Genomic DNA, 25,190 nt, shown 5'->3' with positions numbered 1-25,190 from the left:
ACTTTTAGTATTTTTGTGTGTGTGTGTGTGTGTGTGTGTGTGTGTGTTTTTAAAAAAATAATAATTTTTTTTTATTTACTATCAGCTTCCTTAGGGGCCAGAACCACAGATCTTTTAATCCCTTGTCCTATTCACCCTAATAGAGCTCTCTTAGGGTGAGTAGGACTTCACACTCTCCCTGCTGCCCTGTGCATAGTACACACAGCAGCAGGGGGCTGACCATGGCAGCCCGGGCTTCAATAGTGTCCTGGCTGCCATGGTAACCGATGGGAGCCCCAGGATTAGGCCTCATGCACACAACTGTGGTGTGTTTTGCGGTCCGCAAATTGCAGATCCGCAAAACACAGATTGTGTCCGTGCGCTTTCCGCAATTGCGGAACGGCACGGAGAGCCTTCAGTATAAATGCCTATTCTTGTCCGCAAAGCGCGGACAAGAATAGGACATGTTGTTTTTTTTTAGCGGGCCATGGAACGGAGCAACGGATGCGGACAGCACACTGAGTGCTGTCCGCATCTTTTGCAGCCCCATTGAAGTGACTGGGTCCGCATCCGAGCCACCAAAACTGCGTCTCGGATGCAGACCAAAGCAACGGCCGTGTGCATGAGGCCTTACACTGCTGGGGCTCTAATCAGAAGCTACCACTGCACCACTAATGAGGAGGAGGGGACCCTGTGGTCACTGCCACCAATGAATATAACAATGGGGGGGGTTGGGTGCGCACAGCACCTCCAATGATTATACTTTATAATACTGGGGTTGAGGGGCGCACTGCGTTACCAATGAATATAATTAACAAATGAATTTAAGAGTAGGCAGTGGGTGCCGGCAGCAGTATCGCATACGGCACCTGGGGGGGTTAATTGCCGGGGATCGCAGCGCCATGTCATAGCGGGCGGGTGCCGGGTATGTGATACCGCTGCCTACACTTAAATTAATGTAATGTTAAATAGTAAGACCCAGTATCGTGTCAATCTGAGTCTAAAAGTATAGAAACTTCAAAACCCGGTGCAACTTTACCACTAAGTAATAGTATGTACTCTTAAATCTGTGTTTTTATCCAGATTTTAATATTATGTACTTTTTTTTTTTTTTTTTACAGGTCTTAATTCTGGAAAGATCATTTACTGTATATTCTGTGGAAACTTGAACAGCAAATCTGAGGAAAATGGCGACCGACTCTGGAGAACCAGCAAGCACCGATGAGTCGGACAAACCAGCTGGATTTTCTGCAGAAAAAAATCTCGCCCCTCAGGACTCTTCTCTGGTCCGGCATGTCAGCCTGGAAGACGGCGAGAAACCTCTCTCCGCTTCAGGGACTAGCGAGCGGAAGCGATTTTTCAGAAAGAGCGTCGACATTACTGAAGATGACACAATGTTGGAGCAACCCATCAAAGAGGAGAAGGTCGCCAACTGTGAGGGCAAGCCTCAACAGGACCACCCCATGGTGAATGCCGTTGGAGTAGGTCAGGATGATAAGCACGAACCAAAAGTGGTATTGGATGCCAGCAAGGACTCCCCTAGAGAGAAAACAGAGAAGGAAATGGAGGAAGAGGCTGAAATGAAGGCCGTGGCGACGTCCCCCGGTGGCCGATTTTTGAAGTTTGACATTGAGTTGGGCCGTGGGGCTTTTAAGACAGTCTTTAAAGGGTTGGACACTGAGACTTGGGTAGAAGTTGCTTGGTGCGAGCTGCAGGTTAGTCCAGTTTTGCTAAAACTCTCGCTTCACAAGTGACCTCTATGCGGTTGCTTGACTGTGGCGGCTGGTAAATCCTGTGTTTGCTCTTCAGCTTCCTGGAATGTTATAGGTTATGAATATGTCTTTCATTTGCTTTCTGAGGTGTTACTGAGGCACACATTAACAATTTCTCACAAACTTTCTCTCATAGCTGCATGAAGATGAATTTCTATTGCGTTACACATCTGCTTGATAACTTGCTTGTTGCATTCTTGAGAATGAGCGAAATAAGATTATCCACTGCAGACGTGTAGGATGCCACTTAAAGGGGTATTCGGGTTGTTTGAAGGTATCCCCTATCCACAGGATAGGGATTAACTACTAGATTGGTGGGGGTCTTACTGCTGGCACCTCCACCGATCATGAAAACGGGGCCCCGTACCCCTTGAAAAGAACAGAGCGGCCAGTCAGACATGCATGCAGCATCTCCATTTAGTTCTGGGGGAGTTCCGGAGTACAGAGCTACAGTATCTGCAGAACTCCCATAGAAACTAATGGAGGGGCCGTGTGCAACCAGCCTCTCCGTTCATTTCAGGGGTATACAAGGCCCCCGTTCTTATGATCGTTCGGGGTCCCAGTGGTAAGAACCCCAGCAATCTAATAGTAATTAGCTTGACACAACTGGAATACCCCTTTATAAATGGCTTTTTTGGAATAGGTTGGGTGTCCGATCCTTGGCTGCTGTTTGATGGAGCTGCAGTGCTCTTGCTTGTGTTGGGGCTTCTTCATTGTTAGCTTCAGTCGATCTCCCTGCACACTGTATACCTGGTAGTACACCATTTTGCAGCTTCATCCTCTTCAGATTAAGGGTCCATTCAGACGTCCGCACTTTGGGTCCGGATCCGTTACGCAATTATGCAGAATGGGTGCGGACCCATTTATTTTTAATGAGGACTGAAAAGATGCGGACAGCACACAGTGTGCTGTCCGCATTTCCGGTCCGCGGGCTCCGAACTTCCGGTCTGCGGCTCTGCAAAAAAATAAGGGTGCCGACCCAGTGTTTTGCGGATCCGCAAAACACTGCAGGCGTGTGAATGGACTCTAATTGGGTGAAATGGCAATACTGTGTACAGCCACTACTAAATAGACCGACAGAGGTACACAATGAAGAGGCCTGGGTGCCCAGAGTTGTATCCTGATATTTATGGCTTATTCTGCACCTCGGCTATCAATATCCTTAAGTTGGAAAACCACTTTAAAATCATTAGCACCGCGCTGATTTCCTTGAGCAGCATCTCAATGTGGCACAAGGCTATAGGGATATGTATGGTGAGCGCTGCAACAGTTGTCAGCCTGGAGCCTTACCTGACTTACAAAAAGGGGGTGTGGTGCCCTGAAAGGTACTCAAACCTGTTAAACGCGGCTGGTTCTGGCAGACTGAGCTGTGTTGAAAGAATTTGGTCAATGTACCCGGACTCATCTTAGTTTTGGAGTTTGACTGTGGTTTCGGCTCATTGACCCGCAAAAATGCTTAACTTGACTTTTACGGCATAATCACTCCTCAGCAGTGCTATGGGGGACGTTTCCTGGAAAACGAATTCACTGCCTAAAGAAAACATTAAGGTGAAACGGGGATACTTTTTATTCAAATGTCATTTAAAGACCGGGGAAGGCGTATTATGAATTTAGGCAAAACCCCAGTATGTGAGAGATCGCTGTCTGGAGTGATCAAGATAACCCCCACAGATCAGTAACGCCCCTGTGAGTGCAGTGTGGTGGTGATGCCACAGATGCCCTGCCGGGAATGGGTACTACAGCCGGGGTGAAATCTGCAGGCAGCAAATATCAACCACTGCTGCACCGAGAGCAAATATAGGTGTCAGGCCTCATGCACACGGCTGCAATGCACAGGCAACCTCCGTGCGGATTCTGCAGACTGATCAACTTGAATGGGTCCGCGATCTGTCTGTACTGCAAAAAAGCAGTGCATGCAGTACTTTTTTGAGGTGCAGAGGCACCTACAGAAACCTCACGGAAGCACTCAAGTGAATAGGTCCGCATCCTTGATGCGGGGTGCACGCGACCGGTGCCCGTATATTGCTTAACTGCTGTTTGTGGTGCGCAATGCGGGAACAGCCTATGTGAATGAGGCCTTAGCTGTGGATAAGCTGTGCCAAAATGGCACCCTTATATACGGGACTTTTTGGTGACCGCTCCCTGTGTTATGTTGGTACAACTTCTGGGGCACAAAAAATCTGAACTGGGGGATCCACAGGTGACCGAGAAGTAATGCCAAGTCTGGCACAACGTCAGTCGCCAGATGAGTTAAACTTTGTTTGGGCAGCCTGCTCTGAGTAACCAGCCCCCTTGTGGATTCTCCCACATGAACTGCGGCTCATGTGCTGGTTTACTGTCTGTCACGCCCAGGACAAGTGCGTAAGAAGCCTATTACAGTCGATAGCAAGGCCAAGTTTAAGTTGGAATAGAGGGAATAGAGTGCACTGTGATATGGTGTGTGTCGGTTTAAAGGGGTTATCCAGAGGTTTAGTATTGAAAGTCTATCTTCAATGCTCGTAAATATCAGATTGGTGGGGGTCTGACTCCTGGCACCCCTGCTGATCAATTGTTTGAGAGGTCACGGCCCTCCAGTGAGCACTGAGGCCTCGTCCTCGGCCAGTGATGTCACATTGTCTATTTACAGCTCGGTCCTAGGCAACTGAATAGGCCTTAGCTGCAGTGCAAAGCACAGGTGTCATAGAGCATCAGTATCGAACTCCTGGAAAACTTCTTTAACCACTTAAGGACATCTGTACATATACGACAGATGTCCGCACTTAAAAGATGGCTCCCGCTCTAGCCGCCAGTCTGAGATTGGCGATGGACTCGGGGCTTAAATGGCTCCTGGGCACCAAAATCTAGGGAGCCGCTCAGTTGCTAATTGCTATGAAAGCTTTGGGCCTCGGAAAGAGGCTTGTCATAGCTAAGTTCCTAGGAACTCTTGGGGTCCATTCAGACGTCCGTAGTGCATTGCGGATCCGCAATACACCTGGCCGACACCCCCATAGAAATGCCTATTCTTGTCCGCAATATGCTCTTCCCTTTTATTTTTTATTTTTTCGAAGCTGCGCACCGGAAGATCGGGGGCGCGCTCCGGAGATGCGGACAGCATACTGCTTTCCGCATCTCTTCCGGCCCCATAGAGAATGAATGGGTCCACACCCATCGGAATGGATGCGGACTCATTCTGCGGTCCTTAAGCGGTAAACGGGTTGAAGCCCTGCCTTCTAAGGATCTGTTTATGCTTCAAAACGCACCTTAGAAAATACGATGTGTAATCTGAGGCGGACTTCTGATGCAGATTTGTAGTTTGCCAGGCTGATCCACATGCAGACGCGCGCTACGGCATCCACACACATGGGCAGGCAGACAAAATTCAATATTTTAATTCTATACTATGGAGATTTGGAGCTGTAGATAAGTAAAATGTTTTAATCAAAATAAATATATAAAAAAAAAATAACTAAAACAAATGAGAATAAGAAGAGTTGATCTGCAATAGTTACTCTCTCGGAGCGAGTTGCTTTATGGCAACATCACCTAAAAATGGCACAATACGCTCTATTATTCACATTTGGCAGCATTTGTTTTGCCCTCAGGAAAGTTAAGTCTTATTAAATTATAGCAGACTCTTCTTGGGGTAATATCAGGTGGAGTTAGTCTTATTTGTAAATGATATATGGACTTACATAATGGCAATAATAATAATAGTGATTAAAAAATAAATAAACTCTATCGCCATCTGCAACTGTTTGGATCTACATCCAATCCGTGTTATTAGCGGGTTGTACGCTGACCCATTCATTTTTATTGGTCTGCAATTGCAGACAACAATAGCCAGCTCCAGTAGAAATAAGTGGACTTCACATGGCTGGTATCCATATTTTGTGGATCCGCGGTTTGCGGACAGTTGTGTGCGTATAGCCCAGTGCTTTTATATCTAATTGGCGGGGGTCCATATACCTGCAGTCCTGCCAATCGGCTTTTCTGAAATAGATCCAGCGCCAGAACTATACAGTTTCCTTCCATAGTGTAATGGACAGAGCTGGTTACTGCAGCATTGCTCCCATTCACTTCACCCGGAGCTGTGTAGTTCCAGAGCTACTACTGGACAGTTGATTGGTGGGGTGCCAGGGGTTAGACCCCCCCACGATCAGATGTCGATGGCTTATGTTGGGGATAGGTTATTCAAATAAAAGTGCTGAATATCCCCATTAATGCTTGTGCAGAACAAATATATAGCAGTCTGATCATTGAGAGAACTGTGCGGCCGCTCGTAGCTTCGTAGTTCTCCCTCTGCCACTGATCTGTACACATCACTGTGCAGGTTTATAGCTGCTCAGTTCGCTCCATCTATCAGTCGGCCTGTCTGTGCCTGATCTAGGCAGTAATGACCATCATAGGATCAGAACCACTTACCAGTATACATAGGGGGGTTTCAATATACAGTATGCCGCTATCTACCTTCTGTCCATCTAGTGAGAGAAATACGTTTGTCAGTTCATTCACCTGATACGTAGTTATTACCAGGTTCCAGATAGGAAATAGACTAGAATTTTTTGGGGAAAACATTCAAGACTTTCTCTGTTTTGGTATAAAAACACGGTAAATCATATATAAGTATCTTGTGAATTACGTTATTAATGCAGTATCTCGGCCGTGCCGGTTCCTTTATGCATACTGATTTAACTTTGTCTATGCGGAAGAGCTGGAGCTCTGTATCATTAAAATTCAGCTCCCCCTACTATAAAACAATGTTAAAGGGGTTGTCCGACTGTTAAAGGTTTATTCCTATCTGGAAGATTGGGGTCATATCGCTAGAAGATTGGGGTCATATCGCTAGGTGCGGGTCTATACGTAGAACGGAGCCCATAAAGTGAAGGAGAGCCCACCTTGCATGTGCGGCCACCCTCCATTAGTTCCTTTGATTGCATCGAAAGTCCCATTGTGATGAATGGGGATCGCACCACTCAAAGTCGGACGCCGCTCCATTCACTTCTATGGGGCTTACGGAAACTGCCGAGCCAGCTGCTATTTTTGGCACTCCCATAGGAAGGAATGAAGGACGGTGCGCCCTCTGGCACTTTGCAGGCTCTGTTCGAAGTATAATTGTGGGTCCCTGAGGTGGGACCTGCACCTATCGGACATTGGGGGCATATTCTACCCCCCCATGCCTGAGATGGGAATACCCCTTTAAATACTGATGACATGTCCTCAGGGTAGGTCATCACTATGTGTTCGGTGGGGACCCGATACCCGGCACCCCTGTTGATCAGCATACCAAGCACCCGATCACTATGGCCTCAAACAGCAGATTGGGAGGGGGGTGTCTGGAGATGGGTATCAGTGTTAAACACTTGGGCAAACCTTTTAGGAAATGACCAGGGCGCACATTCACGGTAAATGAATTAAAGACAGGAAAGTTGCAGACTGTAGCTTTTCTGGGGAGTATCACAGGAGAAGTTGTGAAGCTAGTAAGTAAATTGCCCCATTATTGCACTAAGTGTGTGGCCGGGGGCACATGGCGAAAGAGGAATTTCCAAATGCTGACCTTGTTGCATCTCGTCTTTTTTTAGTCTACCAGTTGCTAGCAAGTGAAACATGTGCATGCATTTCTGTGCTCACTTCCCCCTTACCTTCCATGTAGTTGGGTCAGATGTGAACGTGGGCGCCCTCGCCCCCAGTGCGGGTTGTATTTTAGAATATTTTCTTTCTATGCATGATCATTGTCTTCATTATCTTAATCACTTAGATTTAGTCTAGAGACCCCCCCTTCCCCCTTACACATTACTATATTGCCAGACGAACCTAAAGTTTTTTTTCAGGACCGTTAAACAATGTAATCTGGACTCTTGAATTTTCCGGCCCGCTCCATTTTGTTCTCCTCCGAGGTGTCTGGCAGCAGCAGCTTTATTCGGCCAGACCATCTGTGCATGTGTATGGGGGAGTCGGGAGAGATGACGACTGGCTGAAGGAGCTATTGAGGGTGCACGGCTAGAGGAGTTTGTGGTTATTAGGATGCGAACGGATGTATTTCTCAGGATTTAAGATTATTTATCACAGGGTACAAATTAATCATCAGTCAGGAGATCCTGCTGTACACTGTCTGCCAATAACTGATAGTTGATATCATGGGTGCAAGCTGTTGTATCTTCACACAGTGTGTGAGCATTGGAGCTTACGACTAGGGATGAGCGGATCGACTTCAGATGAAACATCCAAAGTCGATTCGCATAAAACTTTGTTCTAATACTGTACAGAGCAGGAGCTCCGTACAGTATTGGAATGTATTGGCTCAGATGAGCTGAAGTTATTACTTTGCGAAGTCTCAAGTGTTTTTTACAGTATAAATAAATTTCTGAAGTTATTATGCGAAGTCTCGCGAGACTTCGCAAAGTAATAACTTCAGCTCATTTGAGCCAATACATTCTAATACTGTACGGAGCTCCTGCTCTGTACAGTATTAGAACAAAGTTTTATGCGAATCGACTTAGGATGTTTCATCCGAAGTCGATTCGCTCGTCCCTACTTATGACGGATGCCTTACAGCAGTGGTGGAGTTTTTTTTTTTTTTATAAGTGTAACTGTCATGTTTTCATTTAAAGGGAGTCTGTCAGCAGATTTACCCCTTTTTAACAGTTGCCATACCGCTGTAGCCACAAAACAGATGATTAACACGGTACCTTTATATGCTTTGGTGGACTTTTAAATATGCCAAAAACGAACTTTGATGAGGGCTCGCAAGTGCCCAGGGCGGAGTCCACCGGGTTGGAGCCCAGGTAGCTCTGCCTCTTCGGCTCTTATCCCCGCCCAGCCTCTTCCTCTGCCCGCCTATCTGTTGTCTCTCCCCCTCAGCGAGATCCCGTGCCGATGCGATAACTTCCTTGGCCGGGGCATGCGCACTGCCATGCCCATTGTTGACACGGCATCGCAGTAGCTTATGCGCATGCCCCGACCAAGGAAGTCATCGCGTCTGCGCGGGATCTCGCTGAGGGGGAGAGACAACAGATAGGCGAGCAGAGGAGGAGGCTGGGCGGGGATAAGAGCCGAAGAGGCAGAGCTGCCTGGGCTCCAACCCGGTGGACTCCGCCCTGGGCACTTGCGAGCCCTCATCAAAGTTCGTTTTTGGTATATTTAAAAGTCCACCAAAGCATATAAAGGTACCGTGTTAATCATCTGTTTTGTGGCTACAGCGGTATGGCAACTGTTAACCACTTAAGGACCACAGGTTTATACCCCCCTAGTGACCAGGCCCTTTTTTACAAATCAGCACTCCACAACTTTAGCGGTTTATTGCTCGGTCATGCAACTTACCACCCAAATGAATTTTACCTCCTTTTCTTCTCACTAATAGAGCTTTCATTTGGTGGTATTTCATTGCCGCTGACATTTTTACTTTTTTTGTTATTAATCGAAATTTAACGATTTTTTTGCAAAAAAATGACATTTTTCACTTTCAGCTGTAAAATTTTGCAAAAAAAACGACATCCATATATACATTTTTCGCCAAATTTATTGTTCTACATGTCTTTGATAAAAAAAAAATGTTTGGGCAAAAAAAAAAATGGTTTGGGTAAAAGTTATAGCATTTGCAAACTATGGTACAAAAATGTGAATTTCCGCTTTTTGAAACAGCTCTGACTTTCTGAGCACCTGTCATAATTCCTGAGGTTCTACAATGCCCAAACAGTAGAAAACCCCCACAAATGACCCCATTTCGGAAAGTAGACACCCTAAGGTATTCGCTGATGGGCATAGTGAGTTCATAGAACTTTTTATTTTTTGTCACAAGTTAGCGGAAAATGATGATGATTTTATTTTTTTTATTTTTTCTTACAAAGTCTCATATTCCACTAACTTGCGACAAAAAATAAAAAATTCTAAAAACTTGCCATGCCCCTCACGGAATACCTTGGGGTGTCTTCTTTCCAAAATGGGGTCACTTGTGGGGTAGTTATACTGCCCTGGCAATTTAGTGGCCCAAATGTGTGAGAAGTACTTTGCAATCAAAATGTGTAAAAAATGACCGGTGAAATCCAAAAGGTGCACTTTGGAATATGCGCCCCTTTGCCCACCTTGGCAGCAAAAAAGTGTGACACATCTGGTATCGCCGTACTCAGGAGAAGTTGGGGAATGTGTTTTGGGGTGTCATTTTACATATACCCATGCTGGGTGAGAGAAATATCTTGGCAAAAGACAACTTTTCCCATTTTTTTATACAATGTTGGCATTTGACCAAGATATTATCTCACCCAGCATGGGTATATGTAAAATGACACCCCAAAACACATTCCCCAACTTCTCCTGAGTACGGCGATACCACATGTGTGACACTTTTTTGCAGCCTAGATGCGCAAAGGGGCCCAAATTCCTTTTAGGAGGGCATTTTTAGACATTTGGATCCCAGACTTCTTCTCACACTTTCGGGCCCCTAAAAAGCCAGGGCAGTATAAATACCCCACATGTGACCCCACTTTGGAAAGAAGACACCCCAAGGTATTCAATGAGGGGCCTGGCGAGTTCCTAGAATTTTTTTTTTTTTTGCATAAGTTAGCGGATATTGATTTTTTTTTTGTTTTTTTTCTCACAAAGTCTCACTTTCCGCTAACTTAGGACAAAAATTTCAATCTTTCATGGACTCAATATGCCCCTCACGGAATACCTTGGGGTGTCTTCTTTCCGAAATGGGGTCACATGTGGGGTATTTATACTGCCCTGGCTTTTTAGGGGGCCCTAAAGCGTCTGGAATATAAATGGAATAGTCTGGAATATAAATGTCTAAAAATGTTTACGCATTTGGATTCCGTGAGGGGTATGGTGCGTCCATGTGAGATTTTATTTTTTGACACAAGTTAGTGGAATATGAGACTTTGTAAGAAAAAACAAAAACAAACAAAAAATTTCCGCTAACTTGTGCCAAAAGAAATGTCTGAATGGAGCCTTACCAGGGGGGGGGGGGGGGGGTGATCAATGACAGGGGGGTGATCACCCATATAGACTCCCTGATCACCCCCCTGTCACTGATCACCCCCCCTGTAAGGCTCCATTCAGACATCCGCATGATTTTTTACGGATCCATGGATACATGTATCGGATCCACAGAACGCATGCGGACGTCTGAATGGAGCCTTACAGGGGGGTTATCAATGACAGGGGGTGATCAGGGTGATCACCCCCCTGTCACTGATCACCCCCCCTGTAAGGCTCCATTCAGACATCCGCATGATTTTTTACGGATCCATGGATACATGTATCGGATCCACAAAACGCATGCGGACGTCTGAATGGAGCCTTACAGGGGGGTTATCAATGACAGGGGGTGATCAGGGTAATCACCCCCCTGTCATTGATCACCCCCCCTGTAAGGCTCCATTGAGACGTCCGCATGATTTTTTACGGATCCATGGATCGGATCCACAAAACGCATGCGGACGTCTGAATGGAGCCTTACAGGGGGGTTATCAATGACAGGGGGTGATCAGGGTAATCAGGGTGATCACCCCCCTGTCACTGATCACCCCCCCTGTAAGGCTCCATTCAGACATCCGCATGATTTTTTACGGATCCATGGATACATGGATCGGATCCACAAAACGCATGCGGACGTCTGAATGGAGCCTTACAGGGGGGTTATCAATGACAGGGGGTGATCAGGGTAATCAGGGTGATCACCCCCCTGTCACTGATCACCCCCCCTGTAAGGCTCCATTCAGACATCCGCATGATTTTTTACGGATCCATGGATACATGGATCGGATCCACAAAACGCATGCGGACGTCTGAATGGAGCCTTACAGGGGGGTTATCAATGACAGGGGGTGATCAGGGTAATCACCCCCCTGTCACTGATCACCCCCCCCTGTAAGGCTCCATTCAGACATCCGCATGATTTTTTACGGATCCATGGATACATGGATCGGATCCACAAAACGCATGCTGACGTCTGAATGGAGCCTTACAGGGGGGTTATCAATGACAGGGGGGTGATCAGGGAGTGTATATGGGTGATCACCCGCCTGTCATTGATCACCCCCTGTAAGGCTCCATTCAGACGTCCTCATGTGTTTTGCGGATCCGATCCATGTATCCATGGATCCGTAAAAATCATGCGGACGTCTGAATGGAGCCTTACAGGGGAGTGATCAATGACAGGGGGTGATCAGGGAGTGTATATGGGTGATCACCCGCCTGTCATTGATCACCCCCCTGTAAGGCTCCATTCAGACGTCCGTATGCTTTTTGCGGATCCGATCCATGTATCCGTGGATCCGTAAAAATCATACTGACGTCTGAACGGAGCCTGACAGGGGGGGGGGGTGATCAATGACAGGGCGGTGATCAATGACAGGGGGGTGATCAGGGAGTTTATATGGGGTGATCATGGGTGATCAGGGGTTTATAAGGGGTTAATAAGTGACGGGGGGGGGGGGGGGTGTAGTGTAGTGTTTGGTGCGACTGTACTGACCTACCTGAGTCCTCTGGTGGTCGATCCTAACAAAAGGGACCACCAGAGGACCAGGTAGGAGGTATATTAGACGCTGTTATGAAAACAGCGTCTAATATACCTGTTAGGGGTTAAAAAATTCGGATCTCCAGCCTGCCAGCGAGCGATCGCCGCTGGCATGCTGGAGATCCACTCGCTTACCTTCCGTTCCTGTGAGCGCGCGCGCCTGTGTGCGCGCGTTCACAGGAAATCTCGCGTCTCGCGAGATGACGCCTATTGGCGTTAGTGTGACCTGGGAGAGCCGCCGCGATGACTCCTTTCGGCGTTAGCGCGGCGGCAAGCGGTTAAAAAGGGGTAAATCTGCTGACAGACTCCCTTTAAAAACAAAAAAACTAAATCAATTTTAGCATATGTTACTGCTGCAGCAGCATTATGTATAAAGCAATCTTTAGTTTCTTCACTTACCATTGTTTTTCTTGAGCATTCTGTGAGGATCTTTTCAAAGTGGCTCCTCTGCCAATTCTGAGGCCAAAACTGCTTTCCCGCAGGTCACATTCACACTTGCTGTAGCCAGCAGCTTCCTGACAGCCAATCAGATCGGATTACTGAGACACACGCCTCCTCACTCTGAAGCCTCATGCAGGCATGCAGTGTGAAGGACCGCCCCTCTGTCTTCTGTTTATACTAAAGGGAAGACAGACAAGCCATAGCAACGGTCTTTTAAGGGAGCAGTGGAAAGTGACAGAGGACATTAATGAAAGCTGTTATTAGAAGTGTATTACAGATTTTTGGCAATCATTAACAGAAGAACTCCGGTATACATGCCTAGCTCTAATAAACTAGCAAATAAATTAAAAAAATGTGGCACTTACACTATAACAGTTTCCTGCCTGTCATTAAATGGAATCTGTCTGTCGCTGCTGACTCCAGATCGCTAAATTTTACATGAACCTTCACCCCTTTCACCGGAATACATGGAGAGCACTCCTCGTGGAGTACTCTCCCTAATGTACCGGTGCTCAGTCGTCCTTGCATACTCCGCTGCCTGTTTGCAGGTGCACAGAGGGGGAACGGAGGTGAGTGGTAAAATACACATGGGCAAACAAGTCGGTGGCAGCAGCATTATTTGATATTACTGCACTTAAAGGGAGTTGGCCCATTTCAGATGTTGATGGCGTATGAAACTACAACTCCCAACATTCTCACTTGTTCAGCTGTTCTTGTAACTGAAATGAATAAAGCATTCTGGGAATTGTTTCAGAACTGGAGTGCTGGAAGTTGCTTATTGCTGCATTAGGGTATACCATCAATGTCACATAGGTGCGGGTCACACCTATCTCCAGAACGGGGCTCTGGAAGTGAAGGAGAGCACACTGCACATCTGCGGCGTGCTCTCCAAATTGTTCAGGAAGTTCGGAAAATAGCCAAGCAAGCGTGCCATAGCAGTGCACGGCGAGTGCACCATGCAAGCGCTGCCACCGGTATAGGACTGCTGGAAATGGCAAAACCAGTGCTTGAGCATAGCGGTGACCAGAGGGTGGCCTCGCATGTGCAGCTATTATCAGTTTGCTTCCGGGGGCCCCGTTCTTGAGATAGGTCCAGGTTCCCACCTCTGGGAGACGCTTCTATCTGACATTGATGGCATATGCTAGCAATAACTGGGCATTATCGGAGGGGACGGCTTCTTTTCAATATTTTATGTAGTCTGACAACTCAATAACACTAACGATTTGATCTGAGACAGGCTGGTTGGCTAGGTTGGAGTTGACTGACAACCCCTTTGCAAAGACTGGTTGTCAGGCAGAGTATCCTTAGTGACCAGACTGTCAGGCAGCTGGAATTTTACTGCGCTGACCAGTAAGAAGCAGATTTGGCAGCAGCCGTGCCATTCCTCGTCTCAGGCTGAGATGTTAATCAGGTTTTATAAGTGGAAAAAAAAAAGTGGAGGACCCGCACATTAATCTGCTATGCGTAGAAACTGGTGACAGTGTTACGGCATTAATACATGTTTGTTTATAGTCAGCATCGTGCCTGTATTGCTTTCCTGTTTTTACGCTTTCCGGTTTCCTGTTTCTGGGGCATTTCCAGCCTGTTTAGTGGCAGGCAGATGTGTAATCTGTACTGGGTTTAGGAGCAGTCTTGTTACAGAATGTCCTGTCTGAACACCTGCGTACAGTGCGCTGTGAGACATTAGATGGATTGTATGAAATACTGCTACACCGCTGTACAGGCAGCGCTTCAGTCAAGGGGGTTTGGTTTCTTAAATTTATAACGGCCGTCACGTCCTTTTTGAGAACCAATTAAATGGGGTTGTCCACTTTTTTGTATAGACAGGCGTGCACCCGTCTAATGGGCGTTAAAAATGGCTTCAAGAAGATTTTAGGGGTTGCAATTTATGCACGGACGCTCGCGCCTCACTGAAGGCAGCAGAACCCGATACTCCTAGCGTGATGATGTCTCACGTGAGTTGGTCGTGGTGAGGTTTAATTTTTTTCTTTGGCACCATACTGGCAGATCCTCTAGGTGTAACGGCGACGTCCCCATTTTTCTCAGCACTGCGGGCACATACGAACACAGATGTCTTCAGCTGCCAACAGGTCAGCCAGTTTCATAGGTACAAATCTGCTTAATTTCCCCCATTTCTCAGTTGAACCTGAGTGACAGCATTCATGGCTCCTTTTGCATCTTTGCAGTGTCTGCCTGCAGGGTCCTGAGGAGCAGTACAGGACATGCCAGCTGCTCTTGAGTGGATCTTCATGCAGCTTTATTACAATAGATGTTAGGGATGTACTAGAAAGGATTTGATTGATAACTGCGCAGATACAGACATTGCTGATGCCCGCGCCGGACACTGACCTCCAGCTCACTTTTTCTCATTGTCTATGGAGCTTGTCTTTCTGCCGTTCTCGGTACATCATTGGCGGACTGTAAGCAGCCGAAGCCAAAGTAACCCGTCTATTTATTTAAAAAAATGTTTATACAGGATGTTGGCACAGATGGGTGCCAGCTCGACATTAGCAAAGCCTCTGGTTGACAGCAGAGATCTGCAGTATAATACATCAGTGTACTGAGGTTATATAACGAGAACTAGCCATGCGAGGCATGAAAGTTTTTCAATGAATCCTGAGATGATTAAACAAATGCCTGAAAGTATATGCACACAGAATCAGTCAGTCAGAAGAGCGCCATTAACCCCTTCCTCGGAGCCCGAAGCCGAGAGCTCAGCGGCCATTAGATACGCCTTAATACCTGCTTAGTAATGCAATCATTTAATCAGCCAAACACGTGTCGGTGACTTGATGCATAAAATCACGCAGATATGGTCCGACAGGTTCGGCATTTACTCCCATCAAACGGCAGAATGCGAAGGAAATGTGATCTGACGACTTTGACTGCGGAGTGATTGCTGGTGCCCAACGGGGGGGGGGCTTAAGAAACTCGGAATCTGCTGTGGTTTTCATACACAGCACTTTTCGGAGAATGGCGCACAGTACTGCCGTGGACGTTGACACGGGCGGCTTTTTGGCGTGGACAGCTTGGCCGAAAGTTAGCCAAAAACCCGCCGATGGTCATGTCCTTGCTGCCTTCCATACATATCAATGGGAGACAGTGCTGAGGATGGCCATGCCGAGAATGGACATGTCCGTTCTTGGCGCAGCTGCGGCTTTAAATCGCTGCTCTGTGATCCTCAGCGCTGCTTCCCATTGAGATGTGTTGGAGGCAGAGAGCGCGCTGGCGGGTGTTTGGCGAAATTATAGTGTGGCTGTCTGCGCCCAAAGTCAGCTGAAGAGGTCACTGTGTGAACGTCCTCTAAGGGTAGGTTCACACACAGGATTTTAACAGTGTCAAAATCCGTTGCGTATTCCATGGCAAGAAACCCCTGGCTTTTCATTGAATGGTGCGGTGCCGCTTTCAGTTTAGCTCCATTGAATGGAGTCAAACCGTGAACGGGCTTCCAGAGATGAGGGTGCCAAGAATGCATGTGGTCTGGGAAACCACACGGGGAACATCCTCGGCCACATGAACTGCGGTGTGTCTCGGCCAATTGAAAACAATGGGAAGTGGTTTCAGCGCAGATTTGGCATGGTTTTGGTCACTGAATGCACGCTAAAACCCATGCCAAAAAGGCGTTTTGTGACCGTGCCCTAAACCTCCATCGAACACCCCTTCTCCTTGAACAAGCCTGTTTGGTTCACAGATGTCCGGTCCGGGGTCCTTCAGCAAATAAGGCTACTTTCACACTTGCGGCAGAGTGGCTTGGCAAGCGGTTCTGTCGCCGGAACTGCTTGCCGGATCCGGCAATCTGCATGCAAACGGACAGCATTTGTAGACGGATGTCATCCGGAGTAACGGATCCGTTATATATTTTTTTCACAGATTTGGCATTGCGGTATTTTTAATGCCGGATTCGGCACTAATACATTTCAATGTAAATTAATGTCGGATCTGTCATTCCAGCAACTGATTCGGAATTTTGGACGGAGATAATACCGCAGCATGCTGCGGTATTTCCTCCGTCCAAACCGCCGTTCAGTGACTTACGGTAAGTGAAGACATCCTGAACGGATTGCTCTCTATTCAGAATGCATGGGGATGAAACTGATCAGTTCTTTTCCGGTATTGAGCCCCTAGGACGGAACTCGGCATCGGAAAAGAAAAACGCCAGTGTGAAAGTACCCTAAGGTGATCTCGGGTGTCCCAGCAATCAGCCGTCATCTTTGGCAAAAAACATTTTTTCTACATTTTTCCTGTAGAACCACCACAGGGGAAATGGAAGCGACTCCCTGGTTCAAGAGAAAAAATTCACACTATCTGGGGAACAAACAGGACACTTAGATGGTGACCAGATCCACTAATTCACAGGCTCCTTTTCTGCCATCCAAGATGGCTGCACCGCCTCTCTGACACTGAGCTTTAGGAGCCCACTTATCCAACCCTTCTCTTGGATTGGCTGGCTCTGTTCACGTGAGCAGTGTCGGCCAATCCAAAGTCAGCAGGAAGTGTCTTGGACCAACAAATGCAGTGTACATCTGGCAGTCTGAGAAGCGGTGCGGCCATGTTGGATGGCAGAAGAGAAGCCTGAGAAGTGATGGACCTGCAGCTTAAAATATGAAGCAGGGGAACAGGTAAGTGTTCTATTCATTCTGCAGTTTTTAATATGAATTTTTTTTCTGCAGCTGGAAGGTCATTTTATAGGGATTGTCTGGGATTTTGATTCCTCAGGATAGGTCATCAGTATTTGATTGGTGGCGGTCTGACTCGCAGCAACCCCAAAGAGGTGGCGGCACTCTGTAAATGCTTAGGCCTCTTCCTAGACCGGTTATGTCACATGACCTATATGCAGCTCAGTCCTGTTCAAGTGAATGGGCCTGAGCTGCAGTGGACCGCGCCGTGCTTCGTAATCTGTGAGCAGGCCGGTAAGTGCCGCATCTTCTGCAGGGGGTGCTGGGAGTCCGACACCTGCCAATTTCATATTGATGACTGCGGGTAGACAATCAATATGAATTTCTGGAGAACCCCTTTTAAGTATGACATGGTGCCGTCCATGCAGTGCTTAAATGTGTTAAATCCTCCAGTACAAGGGGTGTTTCAGCCGAGTGTCCTGAACGCAGACCCCTGGTACGAATCCCCTCGATTTCCACCTTGTTACAGAGCACATGTAACACGGCTTTGACTCGACAGAACAGAATAGATTTTTTTCCCAGAGGGCAGAGGATTTAAGTTGTTCTGATGACAATAGGCAGGTCCTTTCAAATACAAGAAAGTGTACCTAATAGTGGTCACCGAGAGCCAGAGATCTGTGGGATAAGGTGGTGACCATAATCATCAGATGCAGATTATAGACCTTTAATTGTTTTCTCCAATAAATCCACTGCCGAGGCTGAGCCCGAGTGTTTCCTGTTGATCGGTGCCTTGTCGGCTCGTTTCCTGGGAATACTTTGTGGCACTGCCGGACGCTTCCCAGGAGGCTGGTATTTTTTAAGGGGACGTCTGCTGATTAAAGAGTAATTTGTGTGATTTCTGTGGATTTTTTTTCTTTTATGAAGATTGCTGTCATTTTTGTCATTTGTGTGGTAATATGAGCCTTTATGCTATTAGATAGATTCTGCAGTTAGCAGTTTCTCCGTGTCCTCGTAGAGCGTTGTACGCTGCACGTTTAGGAGATTTACTGATAAAAATAACAGATTTAGGAACTAAGTGAAGCCGTCACTCACGTCTAATTCACTCACGACGAAGTCAGGTGTGAGAGTACGAGGTACAATATTAGAGATTATCAGGATTAGCTATGGATTCCAGTGATTACCTTAAAGGGGTTGTCTCACATCTAATGTGTATGCCCAGCTCTACAGTTCAGTGTTTTTAAAGGGGCTGTCTCGCCTCAAACATTAGTGGCATATCGCTAGGTGCGGGACCCCCAAACTGAACAAGAGCGCACCATGCATGCTCGGCCGGCCTCCCTTCATTTCTGCAGAGCGGTGCACTGTATAGAAATGAATGGAGAGCGCACCACGCTGGCTCGGCTATTTCCAACAGTTCCATAGAAGAGAATGGAGCGGTGGCTATATAAAGTTTATAGCAGAGTCTGTCGTCCATATACTCAGGCTTTTCTATAGCTACCTTAGTAGCACTTGTAGAAGAGCTACAGATTCCTATCCATCTCAGTAGATGAAGTCAGAAATCCAAGAGAGTGAGGGTCCACGAGTGGCTGAAGTGTGAACAGCCCGAATATTATCAGCGCTTTTATGCACCCTTGCACTGTACAGAGATCTCCTGACATGTCTGTTCATAAAATGGCGATTCTGGAGCACATTTCCTTGCAGCCCTGCGAACGGCTCTTCTGTTATTCCTCCTGGTAAATTATGAATTATGGGTTGTTACCATTCTCCTTTTCAGTGGAGTGTGTTCATACCCAGTCTAAATCTCTTATTACACTTCCCAATTTTTCAGCAGATGATGGCTAACGAGCTTGTTAGCGATCATCTGGCAGTTTAATACTGGCGCAGATTACCCAATGAATGAGCAAGCAAACACTCGTTCATTGCGCAGTCGAAATCTTTGGACATGTTTAAAAAAATAAATAAATCACCGTTCACAGGCGGCAGATCGTGGTGTCTAATCACAATCTGCTCCCAGAAAACCACTATACAGCATGGGGACGAGCGATGGCATAGAGATCGATCCTCCCCATACGGAGGAGGAGATCACTGCATGTAATAGTATCTGTCTCCTCTACTAGCGAGCCGACGATTGCCGTGACGGAACACTTCCCTCGCAACAGTCATCTGCCTTATCGAGCTGTCTAATACAGCCTTAGGCCTCATGCACGCGACCGTTGTTTTGGTCCGCATCCGAGCCGCATTTTTTGCAGCTCGGGTGCGGACCCATTCACTTCAATGGGGCCGCAAAATATGCAGACAGCACTCCGTGTGCTGTCCGCATCCGTTGCTCCGTTCCGTGGTCCGCAAAAAATTTAAATATAACCTGTCCTATTCTTGGACGTTTTGCGGACAAGAATAGGCAGTTATATTAATGGCTGTCCGCACGCGGACGCCATCCGTGTTTTGCGGATCCACAATTTGCGGACCACAAAACACACCGGTCGTGTGCATGAGGCCTTAACACTATCCTATCAGTACTTTTTGACAAGCGGTACGGTAGCACAGAGCTGACCACTTCTTTATACATTTCTTGGAAGAAAAAGAGAGGAGTAACACAATGGAATTATTTAGTGGGAGTACATGTAGATAGTAGAACGTACCAGGAGACGGAACTGGTTCTTTTTTTTTTTTTTTTACTTTTGCAAGGTCAAAACATTAGAACGCCACCTTTTATTACCGCTCATTTGAATCCTATTTCTTTTAGAGAAGATTTTAATCTTAATAATGGGTCCTTAAGTTAATGTATTCACAAGGAAACCACTTGTCTTTCAGACGGCAGGTCTTTTATTTGTGGTCTTCAGATTCACACGTCTGGTCTGGAGCTGCAGACTGTCCAGACGACAACGTCTGCAGACCGTCCTGCAACCTGAGTAATCGACCTGTTTCCTCAACCAGTCCCCCAGGCCCTGTCCTCATCGATCGCCGGTGTGTGCGCCGCCTCTGCGCGCACGCCGTACTTACAAGTAAATTACATGCTTTTTGTTTAGGATCTGCAGGGAACGGCTGAGAGCGGATGTTCACGACTGCCGGGCTGTGGTTAACCCTGAGTGTAGTAGCATATCTACCACGTGAAACCTTGACTGCACGTTTCCAGGAACATACGGTCAGCTGACTGTGTATTAAGAATAAACCCGCCACTATACTTGTGACTATTCCATTTCTACCCTGAGGCCCTATGTGGTACAGCAGATATTTTTAGTGTCAGTTGTATAGTGAGCTCTTCATGGCTATTTTATTAGCTCTCGGGCTGATTTTTATCTGCGTCCATTCCATGCGAAGACTGAAAAGCGTTTTTTATTCGGAAGGATGTGGCTTTACATCTTGGGAATGTGTCCACACAATGATTGGTGACTGTGTCTTGTTTTGTGACTTGCAAATACACCCTTGAGTGAGCACACTTGCTCATTTACTCTTAGGTCATATGCACAAGGTGCGTACTACATATGGATGTTTGTACAGAAAATCCACAGGGTAAGGCCTCATGCACACGGCCGTATCTCTGTTTTTGCTGTCTGCAAATTGCGGATCTGCAAAACACGGATACTGGCTGTGTGCGTTCAGCAGATCAGTATGTTCTTCCATCTGTAAGAACATGCCGTATGCTTGCCTGTTTCTAATTGTTTTGCAGATTCACGGACATACGGATGCGGACAGCACACGGTGCACTGTCCACATCTTTTGCAGCCCCGTTAAAATTAATGGGTCCGCATCTGATCCGCACCAAAACTACAGTTGTGTGCATGAAGCCTAATACAGTACCAGTTAGGGCGAGTCCGCAATATACGGGCACTGACCGTGTGCACTCCGCGCTGCGGATCCATTGACCTGAATGGGTCCGCGCTCCGCAAGAGACGGCAAAAGATAGGGCATGTCCTATATTTTGCGGAGCAGAGGCACAGAACGGAAGCCCACAAAACACTACAAAGCGCTTCTGAGGGCTTTCGGGTCTGTGCCTCCAAAACGCAAAATATAGGAAATGTCCCATCTTTTGCCGTATCTCTCGGATTGCAGTCATTCAAGTCAACGGGTCTGCATCCGCAGCACAGAGTGCACGTAGCCAGTGCCCGTACATTGCGGTTCGCAATTTTCCAGGACACTGAGCCCTTACGTTTGTGTGCATAAGTTCTTAAAGGGGTTGTCTCATCATGGACAATGGGGGCATATCGCTAGGATATGCCCCCATTGTCTTATAGGTGCGGGTCGAATTGCTGGGACCAGCACCTATATCGAGAACGGAACCCTGCAAGTGAAGGAGGGCGCACTGCGCAGACGCCATCTATTAATTTTCTATGGGGCTGGCGAAAACTGCTGAGCACCATAGAAATGAACGGGGGCCGGGCATATGCGGTGCACTCCCATTCACTTCTATGGGGAGCCGGCTTGGTGGTGGCCGGACCAGAGTCCTCCAGCCACCACCTTGCGGGGGTCCGTTCTCGAGTTAGGTGCCCCCATTGGGTCATGCACACAAACGTAAGGGCTCAGTGACAACCCCTTTAATGCACGAACACCGTCTGAGGCAGCCGCAGCGGATTGTGGACCCATTCACTTTAATGGGACCGTGATTCGGCCGTTCCTCAAAAATATAGGACATGTTCTATATTTTTGCGGAACGGAAGTATGGGACGAAACCCCGTTCCGCATCTCCGGATTTGCGGACCCATTGAAGTAAATGGGTCCGCATCGGTGATGCGGAATGCACACTGAACGGTGCCCGTGTATTGCGGATCCGCAAATGCGGTCCGCAATATGGCAACGGGACATCTACGGTCGTGTGCAGGAGGCCTTAGTCTCTCTGCTCGCTTATGCTTGCTCATTCTGGCTAGTTCATGCTTTAGGTTTTGCCCGCTTGCTCATTTATTCACACTATTTAGTTTTATTGAGAAGACTTTGCCACTACTTTCCCTTTAAGTGTTGTAACCTATACCTTATGGCTAACAATTAACCGTTTCCAGGAACATCCCTGAAGACTCCGACCTTAATATTTCCTGTATGCCGGCTGCAGCGTCATACAATCTTTAACATCCTTTTCTCATTTGCAGCAGGAATGCTATAGATACTGAAGAATTCTTGGAGGGGGAGTTCACGGCATAGTGGACTTGGGATTTGTTAAAGCCGATACTCCTTTATTTATTTTTTTGCTGAAGCTGCTCTTGTGCTCTAGTGATTTCAGTAGTTCCATATTATATATATTATTTGCCTGATTTTTCCTTCTGTGTTGGGCTTCCATGTTCAGGTTGTTTCATGCATTTTTTGCAGGGGGGGGGGGGAATCATAAATGGAATATAAAGGATAGACCGGCTCTTTTTGAATCCACTCCCGGCTTTGGCTTCTGAATGCGGCCTAACAAGCGGGGGCATTTCCGATAGTGGCGGAGAGCAGCTGCTATATGTAGGGGGGGGGTGTGTGTATGTATGTATGTATATATGTATGTATATATATATATATATATATATATATATATATATATATATATATATATATATATACACACATACACACACACCACCCTAATATATGAATCAGGGCTCTCCTGTAGTATAGCATTCATCCATAAAAGAAAATACCAAAACATAACTGAAAACAAAGGTCAAGATGAACTTAAAACTTAGGCCCCATTTTATACAAGTTGATATTGTGCCCCTAACGAGCGCCATTCGATGGTATAGCAAGTGGATTGGCGCTTGATTACCACTGTGTAAATGAAGCAATTAGTGTATATTGGGACCACCCGTCACCCCCCTGCAGTTAGGTTTAGGCCTCTTGCACACAAACTTTTTGTTTCTGTTTACATTCCGTTTTTTATGTTCAGTATACAGAACCATTCATTTCAATAAGTCAGCAAAAAAAACTAAAAAAACTGAAGTTACTCCTTATGTCTTTGGTTTCCGTTTTTCCGTTCAAAGATAGAACATGTCCTGTTATTATTGTCCGTATTACGGAGAAGGATAGTATTGTTCTATCAGGGGCCAGCTGCTCCGTTCCGCAAAAACCGCAATGCACACGGATGTCCAACGTATTTTTTGTGGATCCGTTTTTAGCCATGCGGTCGTGTGCAAGAGGCCTTACTAGATTTATATCCAGCTGACCGAGTAGGGATGTGTCCTGTCGGCTGCAGCAGGTGACGGATGGAACTGAGCATGTGCTTCCTCAATGAGTTGGACAGAGCAATTAAAAAAGGGGCAAACAGCGCCCCCCATAGGGTTCAGTAAGGGACACGCCTGCAGTGTTTAGCTGAACTATTTGGCTTTAATCACATAAACGGGATGCATATTAGTGGCATCTAAGCGCTGGCCCCCTAAAGAACTGCATTAATAAATAATGGCGTAATAAGCGTGCTCAGCGCTCAGACTGCGAGCTAAGAATGTGTCTGACTCCTGCGGTAATAAAGGTTATTCATTAGCCGCGCTCTGCCTTTTATTGCTTTTCCCTGCTTCCTCATTCACCAGATCAGAAAGATTTTATGATAACGTTACCAGTGTTGGGGAAAGGCGCAGGGGGGGGGGGGGCAATTCAGGATTTTACTTTTGTTGCCGGCCTGGGGGGATAGTTTGTTTTTCTTCAGATGGCCGCATTTAACACCAAAACCGGTCACCGTATCTAATGAGCACATTATTATGAAGCCTGTTGGTTATCCGTCTCTTTATTACACCTTACTAATTGAATTTATCAGCCTGCTGCCATCGCTCAGGCTTCAAGTGCTGCTTTGGTATTTAACCAGTTTAATAGGAAGAAAGCTTCCACTAGCGTCTGTAGAAAAAGTGGGATCCGACCAATGGACCGGAGTCCCGTTTTACCTTGTGGTTGGCGCCTATATCTGTGGTTCGAGCGCACAGATGAAATAATTCTTAGGAGAGGACCTGTCTCTTCTCCCCGACGTGCAGAGTGGTTTCTGGACTGATGGCTTGTAGGCGCAAAACACGACCAGGGGCTTGTACGTTGGTTTTGATCTTTTATTTACGACGCGCTTCGGGGTGCATAGGGCCCCTTTTTTTTCAAGTCTGTGTGTGAGGCGCGATCTCCTGGGAGCGTGCTGTTGGCGAGAGTAGAGCAGCGTCCGGCTCCCGACTTTTATATAAAATGACCGTTCTAGAGCCGCATGTTGTGCTGTCCCTCAGCTATCCCTCCTAGCAGTTTACGAATACCTGGGTGTGTCCTGCACTGTCCCGTCAGTGCTGCCAATGTCAGACTGTAGTTTACCTACAGCGAAACAAAAAATTTAACTGGTTCCATATAATCACCACCACTAAAATAACCACCAAAAAAGGGAAAAATAGCACAGGAAAGCAGAAATTATAACAACCAGTACTTTATTAATAATTTTTATAGATTTACACCCAAAATAGCAATGGCAGGCATATAAAAATCGGGGCGAGAACTGGGCGGTCAGCACTTATGTTCAAAAACCTTTACTCCAATAAATAACTACCTAATAATAAATGCTGTTTAACGAATATCTCCCTGTGCTAGTGACCGGGGGGGCCCAAAAGATAAAGGGCGTGTGGGTAAACTGGTTGGTAATTATTTGTAGTTGTACGCATTCCTTTCTGTGGCCAGCCCCTCCATTGCCGCTTTGATTGACAGGGTCAGGCAATGGCAAAGCAGCGAGGGAGAGGCTGGCCACAGAAAGCATTGGAGCTTGGGTGCAACAAGAGCCATGGTGGCGCCCTCATTGCACCAAAGTCAAATTTGCATATTAAGAAAAAGCTTCATAACTCCGGAACAGAGCCTTGGATCAGTACAGGGAAAGACGGCGCTTTAATCAGTTGAAGCACATCCATGTGTCTTTAAATGGCTCCATTCACTTGCCATTTGGTCCATTTCGTATGCAACAGAAAAAGGGGCGCAAATACGTTT

General features: G+C 46.8%; 1 protein-coding gene across 2 annotated transcripts in view; it reads left to right on the top strand.

Moving 5' to 3' along the window:
• WNK3 (WNK lysine deficient protein kinase 3) overlaps nucleotides 1–25,190 on the top strand; it is a 101,371-nt gene that overhangs the window by 15,363 nt on the left and 60,818 nt on the right. For both annotated transcript variants that reach the window (XM_044305947.1, XM_044305948.1), the window contains exon 2: nucleotides 1,101–1,694. In XM_044305947.1, coding sequence (XP_044161882.1) covers nucleotides 1,167–1,694 — 528 coding nt within the window. In that variant the 5' untranslated portion in view covers nucleotides 1,101–1,166. The remainder of the gene's footprint in view (nucleotides 1–1,100; nucleotides 1,695–25,190) is intronic.

Source organism: Bufo gargarizans, chromosome 9 (genome assembly GCF_014858855.1).
Source record: "Bufo gargarizans isolate SCDJY-AF-19 chromosome 9, ASM1485885v1, whole genome shotgun sequence".
Classification (NCBI taxonomy): Eukaryota; Metazoa; Chordata; class Amphibia; order Anura; family Bufonidae; genus Bufo; species Bufo gargarizans.
This window is presented reverse-complemented; position numbering and strand designations above follow the sequence as displayed.